The 20571-nt window shown below is 43.3% G+C and overlaps 1 protein-coding gene across 1 annotated transcript in view; it reads right to left on the bottom strand.

Moving 5' to 3' along the window:
- The window catches only part of dolpp1 (dolichyldiphosphatase 1), a 28885-nt gene extending 10677 nt beyond the window's left edge, over positions 1-18208 (bottom strand). Inside the window, exons 1-2 of the mRNA XM_048559264.2 lie at positions 18082-18208; positions 1702-1802 (exon numbers count right to left, since the gene is read on the bottom strand). Of these exons, the coding sequence (XP_048415221.1) occupies positions 1702-1802; positions 18082-18166 (186 nt within the window). The 5' untranslated portion in view covers positions 18167-18208. The remainder of the gene's footprint in view (positions 1-1701; positions 1803-18081) is intronic.
- Between the last annotated feature and the right edge of the window lie 2363 nt (positions 18209-20571).

The raw sequence follows: 20571 nt of genomic DNA, 5'->3' as shown, positions 1-20571 counted from the left end.
TACAGCATTAGGAGCTTCAGGAATCATAAAACCACTCTTACATGAAATAGTTCTGCCAAGTGGTTTATGCACGGAACACTCTCCATGCTCTAACGGAAAATGACCTCAAGCCTTCTGTGCTTAAGATTTCTTTTCCCCCAAGAGAATGCAAAGTGCGTGCAAATTTAAAGCACACCAAATGAATACTTCATAGCCACCCTTAATCCATTTACATATTCTACAACAGGCAACAAGTGGCTAGGGCAGCATGGTGGCTCAGCGATTAACACTGGTGTCTCTCAGCACCAGGGACCTGGGTTCGATTCCAGCCTCAGGCAATAATCTGTGTGAAGTTTGCACATTCTCCCCGTGTCCACGTGGGTTTCTGCCCACAGTCCAAAGATGCGCAATTTGGGTGGATTGGCCATGCTAAATCGTCCATTGTGTTCAGGGCTGTGTAGGTAGGTGCGTTAGCTTTGGGAAATACAGGGATAGGGTGAGGGGAGGGCTCTTGGTGGATGGCCTTCAGAAGGTCTGTTTAAACTTGTTGGACCAAATGGCTTGTTTTCACACTGTGGTGATTCTATGAAGCAACTGGTAAGAATTTCCAAGTGGTTTATTTAGGACAGAAGAGCAAGAGTCAAACAATCAGCCACTGGACAGTCACTCTCAACATCAGATCAGAGGCTCATGAACACTCCAATTCTCTTGGTTTTTCCATGTCTCCTGCAAGCACATGTGCAGGTGGACCTGCCACCAAACCACCTGCTTAGTAAATGAATGGCACTTCCTTGCACAAGTGGGAGTATTGCTTAAGCAATACTTAAGCAATCCCATTGCTTAAGCCAAGGAACTCTGTGTGCAGAAATTAAGTGAATAAGAGATATATTCCCATTTAGTTGGGATATCAGGGACAACCTTTTATTTATTCATTCTTAGGAGAAGTCTTTCACTGGCCAGGCCAGCGTTTACTATCAAGTAACTGATCTCGAGAGAGTGGTGGTGTGCTGCCTTCTTGAATACAATACACAGTCATTTACCAGGCCATCCCACAGGTCAGTTAGAAATCAAGCATATTGCTGTGGGTCTGGAGTAACGTCAGGGCCCAGACTGAGCCAGGACAGCAGAACTCCTTCCTTAGTGAGCTTTTCCTTTAATTTCAAAATCACAGACTAGATTTTTATTCCACAATTAATTCATTAATTGAATTTCATTCCCCATAGCGGAACTTGAACTCAAGTCTCCAGATATTGGTTGGACCTCTGGATGGTCCAGCAATATAACCACTATACTACCCTGGACCAAATAAGGTTTGAAGAAAATTACATTTATTTAGAGTTTTTTTTAAATTAAGGAGCAATTATAAAAAAGTTTCTATTAGAGATTGCATTCACGTACGTCATAAACAGAAATCAAATCGCTTTTAAGTGACGCTTGAGAAACCACCGACGAGGTACATGGCACACGTGACGATGCCACACCTTGGTGCATCCACCTCGACAACCAATTGTCTCCCCCCTCCCCTCCCCTCCCCCGTCCTACAGTGCCAGGTGGGGGAGTCAGCTTGGCCAATCTTCAGACTTCCACCTACCACCATCTTCTCAAGAGAACATGGGATGGCGACTTCCAGTAGGGAACATAGCAGAACAGAGACCATTCCACAGGAACAAACATTCAGAACAACTATTCTCATGAATCGTGAGAAATAGACGCAAAACTTACAGAGTGCAACTCCCTCTTGAACACAATGAGTGTGATGAAACCAAAGAGGATAAATACTGGGACAAGACTTAAATATGCAAGAACTTTTCCTGTGAGGTCACCTAGAGACAAGAAAAAGTAGGTGGTTTAGATTTGAGCAATATAAAGAAAAGCTGATGCAAGTTTTAAAATATTAGTTAATCCCTCCATTTCCTCCATAATGTTCCTAAGGTAAAACCATAAGACATAGGAGTGGAAGTAAGGCCATTCAGCCCAGAGTCAACACCGCTATTTAATCATGGCTGACGGGCCTTTCAACCCCACTTCCCTGCACTCTCCCCGTAGCCCTCAATTCCTTGCGAGATCAAGAATTTATCCATCTCTGCCTTGAAGGCATTTAACGTCCCGGCCTCCCCTGCGCTCCTTGGCAATGAATTCCACAAGCCCACCACTCTCTGGCTGAAGAAATGTCATCTCATTTCCGTTCTAAATTGAGCCCCTCTAATTTTAAGGCTGTGCCCACGGGTCCCAGTCTCCCTGCCTAACGGAAACAACTTCCCAGCGTCCACCCTTTCTAAGCCGTGTATTATCTTGTAATTTTTTATTAGATCTCCCCTCAACCTTCTAAACTCCAATGAATACAACCCCAGGATCCTCAGCCATTCATCGTATGTTAGGCCCACCATTCCAGCAATCATCCGTGTGAATCTCCGCTGGACACGCTCCAGCACCAGTAAGTCCTTCCTGAGGTGTGGGGCCCAAAATTGGACACAATATTCTAAATGGGGCCTAACTAGAGCTTTATAAAGTCTCAGAAGGACATCACTGCTTCTATATTCCAACCTTCTTGAGATAAGTGACAACATTACATTCGCTTCCTTAATCATGGACTCAACCTGCAAGTTAACTTTAGAGAATCCTGGACTAGCACTCCCAGAACCCTTTATACTTCGGCTTGATGAATTTTCTCACCGTTTAGAAAATAGTCTATGCCTGTATTCCTTTTTCCAAAGTGCTAGACCTCGCATTTACTCACATTGAATTTCATCAGCCATTTCCTGGACCACTCTCCTAAACTGTCTAAATCTTTCTGCATGCTCCCCACCTCCTCAGTACGACCTGCCTGTCCACCTAACTTCATATCATTGGTAAACTTCGCCAGAATGCCCTCAGTCCCTTCATCCAGATCATTAATATATAAGAAGTGAACAGCTATGGCTCCAACACTGAACCCTACGGGACACCACTTGTCACCAGCTGCCATTCAAAAAAAAAAGAGCCTTTTATCCTAACTCTCTACCTTCTGTCTGTCAGTCAGTCTGCCAATCCTCAATCCATGCCAGTAGCTCACCTCGAACACCACTGGCCCTCACCTTACTCAGCAGCCTCCCACGAGGGACCTTATCAAAGGCCTTTTGGACGTCTAGATAGATAACATCCACTGGGTTTCACTGGTCTAACCTACTTGTTACCTCTTCAAAGAATTCTAACAGGTTTGTCAGGGACGGCCTCCCCTCACTAAATCCATGCTGATTTGTTCTAATCTGACCCTGCATTTCCAAGAATTTGGAAATCTCATCCGTAACGATGGATTCTAGAATTTTACCAACCAAGGTTAGGCTAATTGGCCTATAATTTTCCATCTTTTGTCTTGATCCTTTCTTAAACAAGGGGGGTTACAACAGCGATTTTCCAATCATCTGGGACTTTCCCAGACTCCAGTGACTTTCAAAAGATCACAACCAATGCCTCTGCTATTTCCTCAGCCACCTCCCTCAGAACTCCAGGATGTAGCCCATCAAGGCCAGGAGATTTAGCAATTTTTAGTGCTAGAAAAGCTAAAAGTTCTTTCTCTTTTATAATGCCTATCATGCTCAACTCTGCCCCCGGCTCTCCCTAATTGTTGGGAAACTAATGTCTTCCACTGTGAAGATTGATACAAAGTACTTATTAAGTTCTTCAGCTACTTCCTTATCTCCCATCACTAGCCTTCCGGCATCAATTTGGAGTGGCCCAATATCTATTTTTGCCTCTCGTTTGTTTCTTATGTATTGAAAGAAACTTTTACTATCATTTCTAATATTACTAGCTAGCCTACCTTCATATCTGATCCTTTTCTTCCTTATTTCTCTCTTTGTTGTCCTCTGTTTGTTTTTGTAGCCTTCCCAATCTTCTGATTTCCCAGTGCTCTTGGCCACTTTATAGGCTGTCTCTTTTTCTTTGACACAGTTCCTGACTTCCTTTGTCAGCCAAGGCTGTCTAATCCCACCCTGAATAATCTTTCTTTTCTTTGGGATGTACCTCTGTACTGTGTCCTCAATTATCCAGAAAGTCCTGCCATTGTTGCTCTACTGTCTTCCCCGCTAGGCTTTGGTCCCAGTCAATTTTCGTCAATTCCTCTGTCATTGCCCCATAATTACCTTTATTTAACTGTAACACCATTATATCCAATTTTGCCTTCTCTCTTTCAAACTGCAGACTAACTCTACCATATTATGATCGCTGCCTCCTAAGTGTTCGCTTACTTTAAGATCTTTTATAAAGTCTGGTTCATTACATAGCACTAAGTCCAGAACAGCCTGCTCCCTTGTGGGCTCCATCACAAGCTGTTCCAAAAAGCCATCCTGTAAGCATTCCTTGAATTCCCTTTCTTTGGATCCACCAGCAACATTATTTACCCAGTCCACCCGCATATTGAAGTCCCCCACATCACCGTGGCCTTGCCTTTCTGACATGCCCTATCTATTTCCTGGTGCATCTTGTGCCCCTGGTCCTGATCACTGTTAGGAGGTCTGTACATAACTCCCATTATGGTTTTTTCGCCTTTGTCGTTCCTTAACTCCACCCACACAGACTCCACATCATCTGACCCTATGTCATTCAGTGACATAGATTTAATTTCATTCTTAACTAACAAGGCAACCCCGCCCTCTCTGCCCCCCTCCCTGTCTTTTCAATAAGTTGTAAACCTTGGATGTTTAACTGCCAGTCCCGAACCCCCTGCAACCATGTCTCTGTGATGCCTACCACATCATAATCATTCAGGATGATTTGTGCCGTTAATTCATCTACTTTGTTACGAATACAACGAGCATTTAGGTAAAGTGCCTTAATGCTAACTTTCTTACCACATTAGAGATATTGGAAATCATAAAATGCCCTAAGTTATCCTTCCTTTTTGCGGCATTCGTAGTCTGCCAAGCTTAAACCCACCAGCACACATGCTATCCTGCTGCTTATCTTTCCATTTAACTCCATACTCCCTGTCGCTTTCAATGTCTCATGGCAAAGACGATAGATGATCATCTCTGAGCTAGTGCCCGAAAAATGAAACTAAATACAAGCAGTCCCAATGCACTGTCAGTCCCCACTATAAAATGATTTCCTAGCCACCATCTTTATCCTTGCCCCAAGTAACTGACAGAGGCTGACCTAGATCATTAAGATCTGTATCCAGTCTGATCCAGAGTGAATAACCTGCCAAATTTCAGAGTCAAAACCATACCCTTACACCTCTACAGCATTGCCCCCCAAACCAAAATTCTCCAAACTCAACTCATCTGCTGCCAACATCCTCATCTAAGCTTCTTTTGTTTCCAGCCTTAACTATTTCAATATACTCCAAGCTAGCCTCCCACCTAAACTGGAATTTATCCAAAACCCTGTGTTCTTTTCCCAATTTGCATTCCGTCCTATTCACCCATCACCCATTCTCACTGACCAACATTGCTATATTGGGCGCCAACATATCTATTTTACAATTCTCACTCTCATTTCCACTTAACCCATGGTCTATCTCATCCTTTTCTAAGTCATCATCACCAGTGACACAACTGTAAGATTCCTGTACTCTTCCAATCTGGCCTTTTGTTTATGTTTTAGTTTAATCACTCCACTGCTGAAGGCGGTGACTTCAGTTAACCCTCTTATTTTCTTCCCTAAACTTCTCCATCTCTATTTGCCTATTGGATATAACCGTTTCTGACTAAATGTTTAGTCATCTCCTCTAAATGTTTCGTCGCTCAGTGTCAAAATTCATTTGACTCACTTCTGTGAAGTGCATCACACCACGTTAAATGTACTATATAAATGCGAGTTGTTGTTGATGAAGCAAACACTTTGGTTGCTCGTCTCTTGACACTCAAGCTGTGACTCAATGGGAATCCATCTCATCTGAGTCAGAAGGTTGAGAGATCGGGTACATGGCCAACACTCCAAGTACAGCACCAAAGGTGCATTCCAATGTCACAGGAGCTAATTTTCTAACAAGACATCTAACTGAGGCTCTATCTGCTCTCACAGGTGGAAACAAAAGATCCCACAGTACAATTTATTTAGGACCGTGGAGCCCTTGCCCTAATATTTATCCTACAATATCACATTAAAAATTTACATGATTGCAAAAGCACACTGCTTGTGAGAGTTTGAGAGGTGCAAAATAACTGCCATGTTTCCTAACTAAAAATGGTGACGAGACCTAAAGTACTTCATTGGTTGCAAAGCATTTAGAATGCCCTAAGTTCATGAAAGGCAATGCAAGTTTTTCCCCTTTTTCACAGGAACATAACACGTTGGATGGCTAATACGCCATTCTGCCCATTAAGCCTGTTCTGCCATTCAATAAGATCATGGCTGATCTGGTTGCGGCCTCAGCACAAGAGTCCAGAGCCGTACAGCACAGAAGCTAACCCTTCAGTCCAGCTCTTCCACACCAGATATCTCAATCTGACCTAGCTACATTTCCCAGCATTTGGCCCATTTCCCTCTGAACCCTTCCTATTTATGTACCCATTCAGATGCCTTTTTAAATGTTGCAATTGTATCAGCCTGCAGCACTTCCTCTGGAAGCTCATTCCATACACACGCCACCCTCTGCGTGGAAGAGTTCACCCTCAGGTCCCTTTTAAATCTTTCCCCTCTCACCTTAAACCTATGCCCTCTACTTTTGGACTTCTCTACACCAGGAAAAAGGCCTTGGCTATTCATCCTATCCATGCCCCTCATGATTTTATAAACCTCCATAAGATCACCCCTCAGTCTTCAATGCTCCAGGGAATATAGCCCCAGCCTATTCAGCCTCTCCTTATAACTCCAACTCTATCTTTGTATCTACACCCCATAATACTTCGACCACAATACCAAACAGGGAGTGGGGTCTTACAATCCTTTCATACAGCAGTACAACTGAGACTGGGGACTCAGCGATAGGTAAATGAATGGATGTGAGAAAGCACTTCACCAAATATTCAACATTCCACTATGGTGCACTCTATCTGCTACTGCATTGACTGGATACAATTTCTTTAGTTCTCTGCTTGAAGGCACCTCCAGTCCACAGAGCATGATCTACACCATGAGAAGGAAGTTCCAAACCCACCTGGCACATAACAGGCATCCATGTGATGTTGGCATCAATCTTATCCACAATGGCTATGCAGCTTTACATGTATGTCATTGTCTGAAGCTATGAATAATGACATTGCTTTTCTAGTTTTCTATCAGATTGACACGGATATCATTGGGCACATAATGAACTTTGTCATGTTATGCACCTCTTTGGCCAAAAAGCCTTGGTGTGGGTTTTGGATTGAGGGCTTGTGGCTCAGGGGTAGGGACACTACTCACTACATCACAAGATCTCCTACCCTCATTACAACCCCCTAAATAACTTAAAAGGTGATTGCAGTTACCACAGTACTGATAACTGAACATTGCAGTTTTCCTATTACATCATGCCTTTTTCAAATCTATGAAATATTTAGAACTCTTGGAAAGGGTTTGACAGGGTAGAAATTGGGAGCCCATTCTCTCCAGCTGGAGAATCCAAAACTAGGAGTCATATTCTTGGGATAAAGTAAAGGCCACTTAGGAGTAATTTCTTCACTCTCAGGGTTACAAATATTTGGAATTTTCAATTTTTACAATCATCCAAATGCAGAGCAAAGGAGGGGAACCAGGTTATTCCAGAGAGGGCCAACATGGACTTGACAAACAAAATGTCTTCCTCCTGTACTACATGTGTCAATGGCTCTAACACTATAATCCAAGGGCTTGTGGACACTCAGTAATTAACCTACTAAATAATGGGACTAATCAATTTTTGGATACTAACAAAATCAAGGAAAATGGAAACATACAAGTGGCTGTGTCAAGGGAAGAAATCCACTACTATTTAACTAAATGGGGTAGAGTATTCCTAAAGGCCCAGTGGCTTACTCATACTTACATTTATTATGTTATGTTAATTGCACAACCTTGAATCTCAAAGACATCAAAATTATTAACAGTGCAATTGCATTGAAAACAAAATAAGGAACATGACACATTTGGTAAGCATATAGCTAAGGGCAGAAAAGAACGCATCAGCCAAGGACGGACCCAGGCATGATCAGTTCTGAGACAAAAGGATGCAAGTCAGATGTTCACAATTCAGTTGCAATTGTCTTTGATGGAAATTCAATTATTAAAGGAAGAACTGCTGCTTTCCCCCACCCCCCGCCCCCTCAACTCCCAGCCACTTTCCGATTAAGTTCCTCCATACTTCAGCCACTTTTGGAATAGTGTGTTCAATTCAAGTCTCCCTGCTATAGGTAGGATGTTTGAAACTTGAAAGGATTTAGAAAAGATCTACAAGGATGCTGCGAGGGTTGGACGGTGAGTAGGCTGGGCCTATTTTCCCTGGAGCATTGGAGTCTGAAGGGTGACCTTATAGAAGTTTAGAACATCATGGGGACAGGATAGGGTGAATAGCCAAGGTCTTTTTCCCAGGGTAAGGGAGGCCAAAACCGGAGGGAATAGGTTAAGGTGAAAGGGGAAAGATTTAAAAAGGAACCCAAGGGGCAACTTTTTCACACAGAGGGCAGTGCACATATGGAATGAGCTGTCAGAGGACATATACAGTTACAACATTTAAAAGGCATTCGGATGGGTATATAAATGGGAAGCTTTCAGAAGGATATGGACCAAACGCTAGCAAATGGAATTAGATTAATTTAGGATATTTAGTTAGCAAGGACATATTGGACAGAGGAGTGTGGTTCTATGTGCACATCTCTATGACATTGTATCAGTAAGTGAATCTTCCCTGGGCTTCCTCCAATGCATAAGGGACTGAATAAGGGACTCAAAGCTGTTCACTATGTTCCAGATGTGACCTGTATAGTTTAGCAAAATCTCCCACTGTTACACTCCATTCCCTTTGAAAAAAAGGGCAACAGTTCATTTGCCTTCCTAATTACCCACTGAGCTTAGAGGCAGGCGTTTTGCATTTCATGGACAAGGACTCCCAAAATCACTCTTCTGCAGCCTTACTCCATGAAAATAATATTCAACCCTTCTACTCCACCTGCCAAAATGTAGAACACTCTTTCCCACATTATATTCCACCTGCCAAGTTTTTGCCCAACTTGCTTAACATGTATCATCCTCACCACTTGCCTTTCCACCAATTTTTTTTGTCATCCACAAACTTGGCGATAGTACATCCATCCCCCTCATCCAAGTCATTTATATATATTGTAAATAATCGCAGACCCAGCACTGATCCCTGTGGCACTTCCTCATGCCAACTCTGTCTTCTATTGGTTAGCTAATCCTCTATCGATGCTAGTACGCTACCTTCAACACATGTGTTCTTGTCTTATTTAGCCTAATATTTGGTCCCTTATGAAATGCATTCTGAAAATCCAAATACATTACATCCACTGCTTCCCCTTTATCTTGCTTGTTACCTCAAATAATTCCAATAAATCTGTCAGGCATGATTTCCCCTTTATGAAGCAAAGCTGTCTCTGCTTGATCTTACTATTATGGTCAGGTGGCCAGCAGCAGAAATAGTTACAAGAATTGTTGATCAAGCATGCTGGGAATTTTGGTCAAACCAGTTTAAACTCTGAATTTAGTTAAAACTGCAGCCAGATTGTGCAATTTCCTGTGTTGACCAAATAAAGCGACAGATCATGGCACCATATTAACCTGAAATGGAGTTTGAAATGTCACTGTTTAATGACTTGGTATGAACATTTGGGAGCTATTTACTAATAAACTTCACTGGATTAGATCAAGCATTGTGATCAGAGTCTGGTCAATTCGTTGGCTGAGAGCCAGGGCAGTTTCTAGAACAACAAGCACTTTGACAGATAAAAGTTAGCAGAATGAAGGATTTTTCATGAGGAGCCTTAAAGGCCACATTTGAAAAGGACATGCCCTGAAGTTACATTCAAAGACGACAAAGAATCCCAAGGCAAGATCTACACCAAGAGAAAAGTTGACCGCTTACAGTCAGAGCTGTACAGCATGGAAACAGACCCTTTGGTCCAACTTGCCCATGCTGACCAAATATCCTAAACCGATCCAGTCCCATTTGCCAGCATTTGGCCCATCCCCCTCTAAACACTTCCTATTCAAACCATCCAGACTTAACTCGAGTCGAGGTAGGGTTTGCTTCAAGACAAATTTAAAGAATAACATCAGTTAGGGTTAAATGTGAATGAAGTTAAAGTAAGTTAAATGAAGTGTGTTAAAGTTGAAGTTAAGTTGGATGAAGTAGTAAGTGTTTTGATGAAGGCATGTTTTATATTGAATATTGGTAATTCAATAGTTAAATAAAGCAAGTTTGTTTAAAGTTTGAGTCAACGCTATCTCTCATCTGTCACACAGGAAGAATACCTGGGCAATAAAATGTGAGGCTGGATGAACACAGCAGGCCAAGCAGCATCTCAGGAGCACAAAAGCTGACATTTCGGGCCTAGACCCTTCATCAGAGAGGGGGATGGGGTGAGGGTTCTGGAATAAATAGGGAGAGAGGGGGAGGCGGACCAAAGATGGAGAGAAAAGAAGATAGGTGGAGAGAGTATAGGTGGGGAGGTAGGGAGGGGACAGGTCGGTCCAGGGAAGACGGACAGGTCAAGGAGGTGGGATGAGGTTAGTAGGTAGGAGATGGGGGTGCGGCTTGGGGTGGGAGGAAGGGATGGGTGAGAGGAAGAACAGGTTAGGGAGGCAGAGACAGGTTGGACTGGTTTTGGGATGCAGTGGGTGGAGGGGAAGAGCTGGGCTGGTTGTGTGGTGCAGTGGGGTGAGGGGACAAACTGAGCTGGTTTAGGGATGCGGTGGGGGAAGGGGAGATTTTGAAACTGGTGAAGTCCACATTGATACCATTAGGCTGCAGGGTTCCCAGGCGGAATATGAGTTGCTGTTCCTGCAACCTTCGGGTGGCATCATTGTGGCACTGCAGGAGGCCCATGATGGACATGTCATCTAAAGAATGGGAGGGGGAGTGGAAATGGTTTGCGACTGGGAGGTGCAGTTGTTTGTTGCGAACTGAGCGGAGGTATTCTGCAAAGCGGTCCCCAAGCCTCTGCTTGGTTTCCCCAATGTAGAGGCAGCCACACCGGGTACAGTGGATGCAGTATACCACATTGGCAGATGTGCAGGTGAACCTCTGCTTAACTAACCTCATCCCACCTCCTTGACCTGTCCGTCTTCCCTGGACTGACCTATCCCCTCCCTACCTCCCCACCTATACTCTCCTCTCCACCTATCTTCTTTTCTCTCCATCTTCGGTCCGCCTCCCCCTCTCTCCCTATTTATTCCAGAACCCTCACCCCATCCCACTCTCTGATGAAGGGTCTAGGCCCGAAACATCAGCTTTTGTGCTCCTGAGATGCTGCTGGGCCTGCTGTGTTCATCCAGCCTCACATTTTATTATCTTGGATTCTCCAGCATCTGCAGTTCCCATTATCTCTTATCCAAGAATACCTGGGTATAAGGTTTGAGTACTCCTTTCGAGCAACATATTTCTAAATGCACTGCTATTACATCCTGTATAATCGACTCTAAACTTCCTCAACACCAGACACTAAATTAACGGGCTTATAGTCGCCAATTTTTGTCTCCTTTCCTTTCAAACTAAGGCTGTTAACTTGGCAGTTTTACAGCCTTTTGGGACTTGTCCAGAATCTAAGAATTCACTTTACAGCGAAGGTATTTTGTGAAGTGTGTTTGAATGTTATTATGTGAGGAATCACAGCAGCTAATCTGCACAAAGCAACTTGCAGAAACAACGGGATATATGTAGTGAATACATCTTTGTGAATTTGTATTGAGGGCCACGACACTGGGTATAACTACTCATTCTTCTCATGTCGTTGACTCTTTGTCATCTACAAAAGAGGGCAGACAAGACCACAGTTTAATGATTCCTCCAACTGTGGGCCCTGCCAATAATACAGCTTCCCCTCAGCATTGCAAAGGAATACCAGCGTAGAACTTGAACCCACAACATTCCAATTCAAATGAAATTGTGTCACTGACTGATCTTCCTGCCTACTCCCAAATGCTTTTAACTCCTTGGCTTTATTTGAAAAGGTTCATCCATGTTTCACAGGTAGAGTAGAGGGAACGAAAGCGAGGAAAGCATGAAACTCTTACAGTTTATAATCTTATTCAAAACATTACTATTTACTCTTATACGCAGCTGTAAGAATTAGAGGCCAGGCTTTAAAAAGAAAGAGAAAATCAAACAGTGGGCTGATTTGTATGGAAATCATGTTAAACTTGGAATGAACCTTGGTTTAGATCACATTTCAAATACAGTGTACAGTTCCGGTCCCCATACTACAAAAATATAGTCACACTGATTTTATAACATGACACAAGAAATGCAAGCCTTTATGTGGATGCTATCGGGGGACACATTAAGAGTGGCAAATCTCAGGATCTTTTCCCTACAATCCTTCATTCCTACTAATATACATCTATTACAAAAAAAACTGAACAGACTTGAGGCCATTTCCTTTAAATGAGGGGGTGCCCCAACAGTGATCCTGAAAATAAAGACGTGATTAGGTAGACAAAAAGAAAATGCTTTCACTTATGGGCAGATCAAACCACGGGCATAAAATAAATACGACAAATTCAGGAGATCATCTTCACCTAGAAAGTGGTGAGAATATGAAAGCCACCATCACAAAACACAGTCAAAGCAAAGAGTAGATTGGCCAAGGTACCATGAAGGACTCTCCTTCTCAACCTCAGCCCTCACTGGAGGTATGGCGACCCTCAAGTTAAGCCATCACCAGTTGTCTCCGTAATGAGAGAGAAGCCCTATGGTCTACTAAGACTATTGCCATACTTTACAGATGTATTTAAGAGCAAGCTGGATAAGTACCTGGTGGAGAAAGGAAGAGAAGGATATACCGATGAGCTGGCAGGAGGCTCATGTACAGCATAAACACCAGCATAGCTAAGTTGAGACAAGTGGTCGGTTTTAATGCTGCAGATTTGTTAAAAATGGAAAAACTGGCTAGTCGTTATATTTATGAAATTAATGGGGAGACAGGGAGGTAATGGCTTAGTGGTATTAATACTGGACTACTAATCCAGAGATCCTGATAAATGTTCTGGGGATCTGGATTTGAAGCCTACCACAGCAGATGGTGGAATTTATATTCAATAAATATCTGGAATTAAGAGACTAAATGATGATCGTGAATTCATTGTCATGAGATGGTCAAACCCATCTGGTTCACTAGTTGCTTTTAGGAAAGGAAACTGGTGCCCTTACCTGGTCTGGTCTACATAGTGACTCCAGAACCACAACATTGTGGTTGACACTTAACTGCCCTCTGGACAATGAGGGATAGGTAATGAATGCTGGTCTGGTCAGTGAGGCTCCCATCTCATGATGGAACAAACCTAGACAAGTAGCTGGACTTCAGAAGTGAGCCCTCAGAAATTGTGGATGAATTTATATACCTGGAAATACTTCTGCTAAATAAACAAAGGAATGAGATGATCACATAAACCAACTGCTGGGAATTGTTTATGATCAAGTACTGATTGCAGAAATTGGATGTGTCTGGGAACATGTTATACAAGCAACAAGTTAGGCATCAGCTGGGAAGGCAGAGTAAACAATGAAGTCATGATAAAAGTAACTGCATCCAAAAACGCAAGTTCCAGCAAGAGCGTTGTGACTGGGTAACAGGGTACACACTACAAAGATGAGTACCAGTACACCACAGAGTTAATACAATCAGCCCAACAGGAGGCTAAAGACTGAACTATGACAGTAAAGCAAACAACATGCCTTAGAGGACTCAAAACACTTCACGACCAACAAAATACATCATTCTAAACCAACGACTGTTACCACCTAAAAAGACAAGGGCAGCAGATACATGGGAATATCACCTGCAGCTCCCTCCAAGTCATTCACCATCCTAACTTGGAACAAAATCAGCTGTTTCTTCAGTATTGGTGGGTCAAAATCCTGGAACCCAACCCCCAAAAACATTGCTCATGGATTGTGCGGCAGTCCAAGGCATCAGCTCACCAGCACCTTCTGAAGGACAGTCAAGAAGTGGGCAATAAATACTAGCCCAATGACACCCTTGTTCCATGAAAAATAAGAAGTAATTTTTAAAGATAGTCACTTACAACGCAGAAAACAAGGCAAACAACATGTGCACAGCTCTGGCCCAGACATAGCAACATGTTATTGATCAGATAATATGATTTACTGATGTGGACTCAGGGTTAAATACAAGTCACGCCAAACATATATCCATGCTGCATGACGTTATACAATCTTCACAATGGACTTAAGATAACGCTTCAGACAGGGAGATACTCCTTCAGCCTATATTACCTGCTTAACTCTCTGCAATTGGGTGAAAATCATAGCTTTCCAACTCAGAAGTGAGAATTCCAAGGACTGAATACCTTGATGTGATTAGCAGACCACAATTGCAAGGTGCTGTGACTATGTACAGCCAGGTTTTAGCCACCTGATTAGTTCAGTCCAGTTGATTGATTATTAAAATCTCTGAATAAGCATTTTGTGGCATGTTTTTTGTGTTTTCTACGCCCCTCTTTCAGACCCGTTATACTTTGCACCAACACACAGCTGTGAAAGATCCTAATTACAACTTACATTTATCTAAGCTAAACTCCATTTGCCACTCCTTGTTTAATTATCCACTACTACTCATGACTGGGTGCAGCAGGACTTTGGAGCTTAGAGCTGATATGCTGGCTGTGGAATTGCTCAGGCTGAGATTATATTAATACTCTGCACCTGACTTGACCAAGGAAGATAATGCTGCACAGGTCCTGGTGAAAGAGATAGTAATTCAGACATTAGTGGGTTGAAAAATCAATTAGGAGGTGGTACTTAATATACAGTCTGCACTTCAAAGCAGATAAGGCATCAGGATTAGATGAGATACATCCAAGAACAGAGGAATGGGAGAGACACTGGTCATTATTTTTCAGACTTCTTCAGACACAGGTTGTTGTCTGAGTCAGAAAGCTTTACTACATGGAAACAGACCCTTTGGTCTAATTTGCCCATGCCAACCAGATATGCAAAATAAATCTAGTCCCATTTGCCAGCATCTGGGCCATATAGCTGGTTCTGCTATAATGCATGCTTCGTTAACACAAATTGGCTATAATGCTACTGCTGAATAGTGGATACTGTTTAGATAATGCAAACTTTTTGCTTTACAGGTATAGCGATTTTCTTATGACACAATTTTCAATGGAGATGTTCTATAGCATGAGGTCACACAACAACCTCGCCACAGAACTACCCATATCCCTCTAAACTCTTCCTATTCATGTACCCATCCAGATGCGTTTTAAATGTTGTAACTGTACCAGCCTCCACCATTTCCTCTGGCAGCTCATTCCCTACACACACCACCCTCTGCATGAAAAAGTTGCCCTCAGGACTCTTAAATCATTCCCCTCTCACCTTAAAACGTACATACTTTAGTTTTAGAACTGGAGAGCTGCAAATGTTGCACCGATGTTCAAAAATGGTCATTAAGGCAAAGCAGTTTGAATTCAGTGGAGTAGAAACTTCTAGAAACAATCATTTAAGGTAAAAATTTGTCTCAACTAAATTGCTGGGAAGTGAGAACAAAGATGATTGATCAGCACAATGCTGCTGGTATAATGTTTATTTACTTCCAGAATGGATTAGATATAATGCCCCCTAACAGAACTGTAGCAAAGCTACAGCTTTCAGAACCAAAAGGACAGCAAGAACATGAACACTTCATTGGCAAAGTGACATAGAGAGAGAAGTGGGTAGCGAATGTCTGTCAGGCTGGCGGGAGATTTGCAGTGGAGTTCCATGGGGACCAACATTGGGACCCTTGCTTTTCCAGAAACTGTATATATAAATAGCATAGATTTGGGTGTATTAGCGGGCAGGTAAAGTTCAATGCAGACAAAGGTGAGGTAACTCAATTTGGTAGGAAGAACACAAAAGTAAAGAGTTCAACTCTAAAAGAGGGTGCAGAACCAGGGTTTTAGATGTATAATTCATTGAAAATGACAGGATCAGTTGAGAGCTGTTATTAAAGCATACAGTCACCCAGGAGTTATTACATGGAGTGCAACAGCAATAATGTTATGCAGAACTAGCACAGGACACTAGTTCAGCCTCAGCTGGAGTACTGTGTCCTATTCTAGCTTCCACACTTCAGGAAAGATATTAAGACATTACAGAAGATGCAGAAAAGATTCATAAGAATGATTCCAGGGATAAGGAACTTCAGTTATGAAGTCAGATTGGATCAATTAGGCTGTCTTGAAGAGAAGCTGAGAGGAGATTTAATAGAGATAATGCAAATGCTGGAAAATCCATGATAACAAAGTGTGTTGCTGGATGAACACAGCAGGCCAAGCAGCATCTCAGGAGCACAAAAGCTGATGTTTCGGGCCTATTTAATAGCAAGGTTCATAGTTGACTGGGGTCTGGATGGAGTAGATAGGAAAAAAAACCGTTCTCACTTGTGAAAAGATCAAGAATGAGACAGCATATATTTAAAGTAATGACAAAAGCAGCAAGAGCAACATGAAGAAGGTTTTAAAGCAGTAAGTTGTAAGGTTTGACCTGAGATAGTAGTGAAAGCAGATTCAATTGAACTATTCAAAAAAAGAGATAAAGCTTACATCTAAAAGTAAGCATGTGCAAGTTGCAGAGAGAACAGCACTGAGAAAATTGCTCAAGTGGCCAATCATATTTGCACCAGCTCTTCAAAAAGCCTCCTCCTCTAACTTTAAATAAGAGTAGAAAAACTATCCCCGGTAACCAGTTCAATATTTGTCCCTTAACCAAAGGCATTAAAACAGATTGTCTAACTGTGTATTGGAATTTGGAGCAACCCCATTTCTTACAATGCAAGAGTGTCTACTCTTGTTTTGAAGAGGTAGTCATTCTTCACTCAAAAGCTCTCTCTCTCTCTCTCTGTTGCTGCCAGACTGGCTGAGATTTTCCAGCACATAGTTTTTATTTCAACCATATTAATTGGCAGTAAACTGCTTGGAGACATCCTGCAAACAGCTTTAGATAAATATATGATATTGTTTTTTCAGCCCAGTACTGGCCCACAGAATGTTTGATTGGCTTCTATGCCAATGTGCTCTGCAAGTGATGGGGTTCTCTGCTTGATCTACCATAGCTAATTCAAACTGGCGGGGGGGACCAGCAGCCAAAGGTGGGTATATGGAGTTGGGACAAAAATCAGCCATGAGCTCACTGAATGGTAGAGCAGACTTGAGAGGCTGAATGACACCTGTTCCTACAGTTCTACTTGAGGGGGCGGGGTGATGAGAGAGGGAGAGCTCATTTGGCTGGTTAGCCATGCAATGTGCTGCCAACAGCACAGGTTCAATGCCTGCACTAGCAGAGGTTACACTCTCCTTCTCAATCTCTCTCTTCTCACCTGGATAATGCTCACCCTCAGGTCAAACCACTTCTAATGACCGCCTTTAAACCTCTGCAATCCTGTTCACTGACAGCCCCTGGGCTGCACTTTATCAAGTGCTCTTACAGGAAAAAAAAAGTTTAATAAGATCCTGGTTTAAATATTCCCAGATCATACTACTCTTTCAATTTCAAAAGAAGCGTATGAATTAAAAGTCAGCAAATGACTCTTGTACCAGTGCAGTCAGTATAATCTCTCATTAGCCACTGCTATAAATATTTTCACCATGACAGCTGCACTAGGTGGGCGCAATACGCACGCGCAGTAAAAGCTCCCAACCCCCTCCCGCCGGTCGCGCGTGCGCATTGGGAGGCGGACGAGCATGCGCAGACTTCTGCGATCCGGTCACTTTTTTCCGGCGGGATGCCGCATGTGCACTCGAGAGGGGGACGTATACGATCTTAACGGAACATTATTTGGCAGCAACCAAACGCTATCACCTCTTAGTCCCGGCGAGCCACGCCACGCTCTCTCTCGCTGCCGACCGTTCGCCAGTCATTCTTCCTCCGCTCGCAATACCAAAACTACGCATGTTTTTTCCAGAATAAAATGCAAATTGTCAAGGGGAGGCCGAGGAACCGTCCTCGCCATAGCCCCCGAGCAGGTGAAGGAACCGTACCTGGGGGATATTCGACGTACGTGAAGGACAGCGGCTGCCAGCGCTCCTTCTCCACAGCGACAGAGCACTGTCCCACCGCCGCCATCTTCACCGCATCACGGACGCCCGGCTGCAGCCAATCACAGGCACCGCTTCCCAGCCAATGGCAGGCCGGCTCCCGCGGCACGCTCAGCCAATAACAGCAGCGGCCAAGAAACGTCCCCGCCCTCCACCCGACCGCCACCGCCAATTGGCCAGGCACGCGGCCCATCAGAAAGGGGCTGCCGCTTGTCCAATCACAGGGGCAGGCAACTTCCCAGACAGAGGAGGAGGGACAAAGCTGGAAAGTTTTAACACAAAACAAATCAGAAACAAACAGAAGGACTGGAGAAACTCAGCAGGTCTGGCAGAACCTCTGGGGAGAGAAACAGCATTAATGTTTCGAAGTCAGTCACCCTCCAGAACAGTTCTGAACAAGGGAGGGTCACTGGCCTCGAAACATAGCAAGGCATTCAGTGATTGTACAGAGTACCTGCATGTGGCTCATATCATTTAATACATTTGCTCAACAAAACAAAAATCATCTCAGATCTAAAGTTAACAACTGATCTAGCATTAACCGCCCTTTGCAGAAGTCAGTTCCAGACCTCTATCACCCATTTGGGTTATTTTCTATCCACAGACAGAGCAAAAGTTCTGTTTTGGTAATAGCATCGGGCATCTCTGGAGCAACTGGGCTTGACTTGAATGTGGCCCCCACTCAGAGATAGGGACACTACCACTAGCTTAGTGCGGAGCTCTGGAAGTTTTAACGCATAGGAGGTGGCTGTTTGGCCCATTGCGTCCGTGCCAGTCATCTAGCATCCCTCTGTTCTGCTCCTGAGATGCTGCTGGGCCTGCTGTGTTCATCCAGCCTCACATTTTATTATCCCTCTGTTCTACTCCCATTTTCCAGAAGTTGGCCCTTACCTTGAACACTTGGAGTAATCTAGAGGCAGGGGCTATGAGCTTATTTACTTTTTAAACACATTCATTCTACCATGGGATAGGGATAGCACTAGCAAGGCTAACATTTGTTACCCATCCCCATTTTTGTTTTTTGCAGAAACATACTTTATTCAGAATATTTGTAAATGTATTGAAGACTGTAATTTTCAGGTGGAAATAATAAAGTGCAATACAATTCAAATTGTCCCCATGTGCATGTTCCATTCTTGGGTGTCCCAATAAAATCATAACACAATTGAGATGTACAATATATATTCCATGTCAGGCATACAGTGAAATGTTTTAAATGGAAAACTACAGAAAGGTCCAGTGTGAGCCTCAGTACAATTTCAGTACTCTTGCTATTTACAAATCTACACCAATGACCATAAGACATAGGAGGGAAGTAAGGCCATTCAGCCCATCGAGTCCACTCCGCCATTTAAATCATGGCTGATGGGCATTTCAACTCCACTTCCCTGCACTCTCCCCGTAGCCCTTGATTCCTTGAGATCAAGAATTTATTGATCTCTGCCACGGAGTCCAGTGGAGGCTGGGACATTAGATGCCTTGAAGGCAATGATTTTCACAAGCCCACCACTTTGTCAGAATATAGGATCCCAAGGAGTCAGACACCGTTTCCAGTCCCTCGCTGTACAACGGCTGAGAGGTTTTAGACAGTAACTTTGCCTCATCTGCCTGCAACAACTGCTTCAAGCTACAGTGAGTTCTTAGCACACAGTTCAGGACTATGAAACGTGCCAGTCCACAATACTGTGGCAGGACAGCTTTTTGCACTGAAAAATCAGTATGTTTCAAGCAGGCCAAACTACAGCCCACTGAGGAGACACCACCATAACGTCACCACCTCCCCCCATATCACGCTTCTATTCATCTTTGCAAAGGCACATTTCTCATTTCAAAACAAGCATCTTCCCCACCACAGATGAGATAGATAGGAATGCAGGCATGTAGATAAACTGGAGGGAGCATCTGACAGGCTAAGTCATTCTATGGTCCATCTCCAGTTTCCTTCAAACGGAATGGCTTCCTGGGGCATCTCTTAGGGCATTGTTGCAAGGTCTGAAATCACATGTAGGCCAGACCAGGTTAGGGACAGCAGATTTTACTCTCTAAAAAGGGCACTAGTGAACTAGATGCATTTTTATCTACAATCTAGCACAGCTTCAAGGTTTCCATCACTGGGACCAGCTTTCAATTCTCAATCTTATTGAATTAAATTCAATAAGTTATCCTGGTTCAATGTGAGCGCACAGCCCCAGAGGATTCTCCTGGGCCTTGGGCTACCAGTGACATTACCACTGTGCTACCATCTCCCCATAAAGTTTTACTCCAGAGTACACACGATTTAGACAGAGACTCCCTGTGTAGTAAGGAAGGAGTGCTGCACTGGCACAGGGGCCATAAACAGAGACAGTTATACTAATGTGCCCTTTGGATGGGAGGTTATCACTCAACCTACCTCAAGAAAACAGATGATCATGTTTTGTTGTGTGCAAATTA

Source organism: Stegostoma tigrinum, chromosome 29 (genome assembly GCF_030684315.1).
Source record: "Stegostoma tigrinum isolate sSteTig4 chromosome 29, sSteTig4.hap1, whole genome shotgun sequence".
In the NCBI taxonomy this organism is placed as follows: Eukaryota; Metazoa; Chordata; class Chondrichthyes; order Orectolobiformes; family Stegostomatidae; genus Stegostoma; species Stegostoma tigrinum.
This window is presented reverse-complemented; position numbering and strand designations above follow the sequence as displayed.